The following is a 5,514-nucleotide window of genomic DNA, read 5'->3' on the forward strand; positions in this document are numbered from 1 at the left end:
GTATTTATCTAAATTTATGTCTCAAATTCTCAATATGTAAACTATAAAACGTAAACTAGCGGTTTAATAATTAATATTTATATCTCAATAAACAAATACAGTCCAAAGTTTAAGTTTGTAGCGTTCAAGTATATCCAATACGGCAATACCGACAGATAAAGACTCTAGCCCCGAACCACTTCGCTTTTGTGCTCAACTTCTCTACGAAGAAACAAACGCCTTCTGTGTCAAAATTCAAAAGAAAGAAAGAAAAGAACCACAACACTCTGTTGACTCCTCTTCACTCCGGAAGCTGAAAGCTGAAACGCAGTGTCACAAACGTTAGAATCATAAACCGACAATGGCTACGGATAAGTCGGTGATGGCGGTCATAAGGGCGGCGAGGCCTTCCTTTCGAAACGACCACGATAAAGCAGCGTTTGCCGTTCACGCCACCTTCCTCTCTTCCGGCTACCTCCTCACCGCCGCCGGCCCCCAAGCCCTCTCCGACGACGCCCTTTCGCATCCCTCCACTGGTAACACTTCCACTAATTCCCCGTTTTGTTCTCTCTTTTTTCTTTAACGAAATCATTTAATTTCGATATATTTTATGTGAAATATCCAAATATCATTAATTATCACTCTTCTTTAGTGAAAAAAATTGACAATTCTGTTTTCTGTTTTCACTTCTTTCTTTGCAAGAAACAGAAAACATAGAAAGTAAAAAGGCAAACCAAACGTGCCCTAAGTTTGTAGCACTAGCTATGTAGAACAATTTTCATCTAATCGGTGTAAGAGAGTTTTATTGGATTATGTAATCGGAAGTTTCCGTTTTTGACTTTAAAAATAGTGACGATGTGAGTCATGTATTGTTGATAATGTGAAAATATATAATTAGATGTATACTTAAGATTTGTTTATGCTGGCGGTGCATACAATTCAAATCCTCAGATATTTTAGGAACATTTTATCCATCAAGATTGAATATGTGTATTTAGCCGTTCAACATGTACTTTAAAAGATTATTTGTTCTTGAGTTGATGATTTATTGAAAACCATCAAATACTGATATGTGATTGATTGAGTGAATTACAGAGGTTCATTATTTAGATTATAAAGTAAATTTGAGCTTTCTAAGGAGGTAGCTGTTAATGAACCATGATAACCACAAATAATGGCAATTCATGCCCGAAAACTGCACTATCCTTGGGCTTCCATACTAATCTGAGGATCAAGTCAATTAAGCTGAAGTCAGAAGATACCTTGTGGTGTCAAGAGAAGATGTAGCAAATTGATATATGCAGCCTGAATCTTATAATTAGCATTTACTGATCATTTTTAATATGTGGTTTGTGATTGTGTGTAGAGGAGGTATCTGTAGAGAACTGGAACCAACTAGACCAAGAATATGCCTTTGTTTATGTCAATCCAGAAAAGGTTTCAAATAAAGTGCTGGTAAAGTGCCTCGTCATGAATGAGAAGTTACTCATTGATGCCTTGAAGGAAGGGTCTTCTGACCCTGCACACCTTGAGATTTGGTAAGCCTCTTTTTTCCCCCTTCAAGCTATAAGTTCTTCAAGATTTTGCTTTCATTTGCTGCATTGCAAAATTAAAATTTTTGTAACTGACCAACATGGTTTTCTTTGTTCGTGTTGAATTGGGCTGCGTTGGAGTTTGGAGCTTCTATTTGTTGATGACTTATTTTATTACTCTTTTTAATTAAATAAAATTTCCATTCTTGATCGAAGAAGACCAGAAACTAAAATATAATGGCTATGGTGGGGGCAAAAAAATCATACATGATTTTTAATGAAAACTGAAGTACCGAATTGTGATTTGAAAACCATTTGAAATCAGAGTTTTTACTATGTATTGTCAACTTTTACCCTTTTCCCCCATTCCTTTCTTTGTCACATCAAATATTAAGATAGAATAGTTAACGGAATAAAAACCACCAGAAATATTTTGTATATTCATTCTATGCTGCAAATTTCAAGCTTGTGTGTATTGAGTTTTGTTGCTCAAAGGTTATCTGCTTTTCTTTCTGGGTGAAGATTTTCCTGTGTCGGATATGTTGTGAAAATTAAAATTTTCTATGGTTAATCGTACTTGTGAATTTACGGTTATGTCATGATCTGGTGCTTTGATTTTTCTACATACAGTGTTAGGGATTATACTATAGCAAATGAAAGCAGCAATTATTCTGAGCAATTCAAGAATTTGGAGCAGCTGGTGAGAAGACTAAATCAGGATATCTTAGCCAAATTAGATGGCTCCTCCACTTCCAGTTCAGCAAGTAATCCTCCACGGTACATATGGTTTCATGTCTCAATCACCTCTTTTTATCTTTTCCTTTTGTAAAATCTTCCTTCTTCCTTTTTCAACTTAAGAATGATGCTGTAATATATTTGTAGAAGTATTAGGATTTTCCTATTTCTGTTCTTTTATGTAGTTCCTGAGTTTCATGTATATGCCATCAAATATGCATTTCATTGTGTAGTTATAATATACTGATTATGGGTAATTGTGGTATTCTGTTACTATTCTCAACATTTTTAGCTATTTACATCGATACCAGATTTGCAGACAGTTTTCAATGAAATATTTTATTCTTCTGAAAGTTTCTGTTATGTTTTATTTAATAAGCCTTTTTCTTTTGACTTTTTTGTGTGCATTGTGCTAAGTTGTGTAGTACTGAAAATTGCATGATTTTTTTCCACTTTGAAATTCAAGATATTTGATTTACGCTGCCTATATGTTTTATCTATATATCAGATTTCTTGATTGATTCCTAGTCAACGAACATGATCCAATTCTAGGAAATGAAATTTTGATTTGATGCCCATTTTGTGGCTGAGTAATCATATTTCACTTTTTACTTGAGGTTGTGAACATGTCAATTCAGCTGTCCTTGTCCTTTTGTGTGCACAAAATAAACCATGTAGGATAACCAAATGAATTGAACTTCATTTTCCTTGTTCTGCAATCAAGCACAGGTGCAAAATGTTGTACTGAGCACCTATACGCACAATTTCGAGCCAGGATATGAAACTTGTATAAATCAAAGTCTCTACTCACATTGAAATAAACTTTTGGTTGTACTTTCATACTTTGTATTAAACGATTGTTTGCATATGATGATTTTGAACGTATGATTTGTTTCATCAGATATCTTCTTCACTAAATTTTATCATTGTACTTTACAGATCTGGATCAAGAGAAGCAAGGCAAGAGATACACGAGCCTCCTGTTGGATTTGGTGGACATGGTGGTGCTCCAATTCATCCCTCTGGGTAAGGATTTGCCTATTGATATTATGATTTCAATGTAGTTTGTCAAACTGCTGTTATCAGCCTTGAATGATTGAATTCCCTCAATAGGAGAGATTTTTTTAAGGGTCTAAGTAATTGAAATATTTTTTGTTGTTTAGTTAATTGTCCATGTTTGTAATGTGAGTAGGCAGGGTTAATGATGTAGCATGATTATGTTCTACACCAATTGTGATCCTTTAAAATAAGTATCCCTGTGAAGTGAAAAAAGTGAGTTCACACTTGGATTAGTAACTCCCGTTGGGCATGGATCCCATGAAATTATCTAAAGGGAGTTCTTATTTTACAAGAATATTCATTTTAGTTGATCCAAATTTGTTCTACATATAATTACCGTTCCTACTAAGTCAAGGATTTTTAAATCACATTAACCATGATATCATATTCATCTTTGAACTCTCTTATGACTTAATAATTTTAGCAAGCCTTGTCCATTTATTTTCCCAACTGGTGCAAACCAGATTCCTAGGCAAATGGTCAGTTACTGGCTTGTAGACAGGAATGGTGTGCCATTTGTTTAATTTGTGTGTCTAGTGTTTGTCAAGATCAGTTTATATGCACTTAGTATATTTGATGGAGCAATTGGTTAACTTAGTTGCTTCCAAGCTATGGCGTCGTTATTTACCATCTTCACTATCTTCTCTTCATATAATATTGTTCAACCTTGCATCGATCAATATTTTTCATGTTTTCTTTAGAGTTATATATCCTCCCGTTAATCCAGTTGGTGGTAGTGATCTCTTTCCTGGGCCTCCTGCTGGAGTGTACCCTACATGGTATGTCTTCAATATACTTTTTGGTTTTTCTTTCAAAGTTGTTAGCTCCATGTTAAAGTGTTCTTTAGTGTTTCATTAAGTTGAAACTCTTGTCGTTGATTTCAGGGGTGATCCGGGCACTGGTGGCAGTATGCTTGTAGGTATGTATCAAGTAAAATTTCCGATTTAAATACAATTATAACAAACATGGTTTCCCCTCAATATTTGCAATGCTGAATTCTCAACTTGGAAACAGGACCTAATGATCCCCGTTGGTTTGGTGGAGAACCCCCTTTCCCCGGAGGACAACCGTAAGCTATCTGTATCTCATTCTTCCTGCATTGCTCTCCTACTATGGTTTCTCATCTTTGAGGCTCACATCTGTGGTTTCATTTATCAAAATAGGGGAGTCCCTCCTGGTGTTCCGCCGGGTGCACGGTTTGATCCCTTTGGCCCACCTGATGTTCCTGGCTTTGAACCCAACAGGTTTCAGAGGTATGGTTTGTTATTTATTATACGTCATTTTGAAGCTATTTATTTATTAGAATTTAATTTCGATGTATTATCAGCGTAAAATAATTTTACATGTGCATCCAATTATTTAAAGCTATATCAGTCACCAAAAAAAAATTATATAAAGCTATATCAGCAAAAATAACTATTTTTTACATTAGCCGCATAAATGGTCATCTAAAAGAACGGATGGGATTGCACTACTATGTAAACTAGATTAAAAGTTAAGATGTGTTTCCCTATCATGTCTTGTTTGCTTTTGACGAGGAACTGAACATATTTGGTGAGGAACTGAACATATTTGGTGAAAAAGGATTATTGTTATTACACGGAATGCTGAAAACTTCAGTTGTCTTATTACACTACTTTTCATATTTTGATCGATGAAAAATTACCTCTAAGATTATGTTCCTCGCAAGGCCAAAAGTTATGCCTTTTAAGGCTTTAACAAAGCAGCTGTTAGGGATAATTAAATATTGACATCAACTACAAAATCAATATATCATGTGTGTTTGTGTGAAACACTCAAGACTGAACTAAAATTTTCTTGTTTCTCTTATTCTTTTTCAGGAGGCCACCGAGGCAAGGTAATAATGTTCATCCAGATTTAGAACATTTTCGGAGGGACGGGGATTTTATATAGTTACCGAAGATCACGTTGTACAGAGAACTGTTTAGTCATCTTTGGAAGTTGGAACATCCATCTCAGTTTTTGTAATTTTGGATAGAGCAATGTTAGGGGCCAGCAACATTTGTGATTGGTAGCCATCAACTAGTAATCAATGAGGATTTGATGGTGAGATTGGTGTGAGATTTCATCTAATGGCTCACTTTTCTCTGCTGGTTACATGCTGGCCAAAATGCAATAAAATTGCTGGTTTTCCTAGACTTTTCCTTTTGGATATTTCACGCTATAAATAATTCAATTTCTTACTTAA

General features: G+C 35.0%; 1 protein-coding gene across 1 annotated transcript; it reads left to right on the plus strand.

The window, feature by feature from the left end:
- The first annotated feature begins 134 nt into the window (after window positions 1–134).
- Window positions 135–5,514, plus strand: LOC107475012 (probable proteasome inhibitor). The gene is made up of 9 exons (XM_016094660.3): window positions 135–515; window positions 1,346–1,517; window positions 2,142–2,288; window positions 3,186–3,272; window positions 4,007–4,084; window positions 4,190–4,224; window positions 4,320–4,374; window positions 4,469–4,558; window positions 5,147–5,514. Exons 1-9 carry the CDS (start codon window positions 341–343, stop codon window positions 5,217–5,219), a joined length of 912 nt encoding a protein of 303 aa, XP_015950146.1. The 5' UTR covers window positions 135–340; the 3' UTR covers window positions 5,220–5,514.

The sequence above is a fragment of the Arachis duranensis genome, chromosome 2, assembly GCF_000817695.3.
Source record: "Arachis duranensis cultivar V14167 chromosome 2, aradu.V14167.gnm2.J7QH, whole genome shotgun sequence".
NCBI lineage: Eukaryota > Viridiplantae > Streptophyta > Magnoliopsida > Fabales > Fabaceae > Arachis > Arachis duranensis.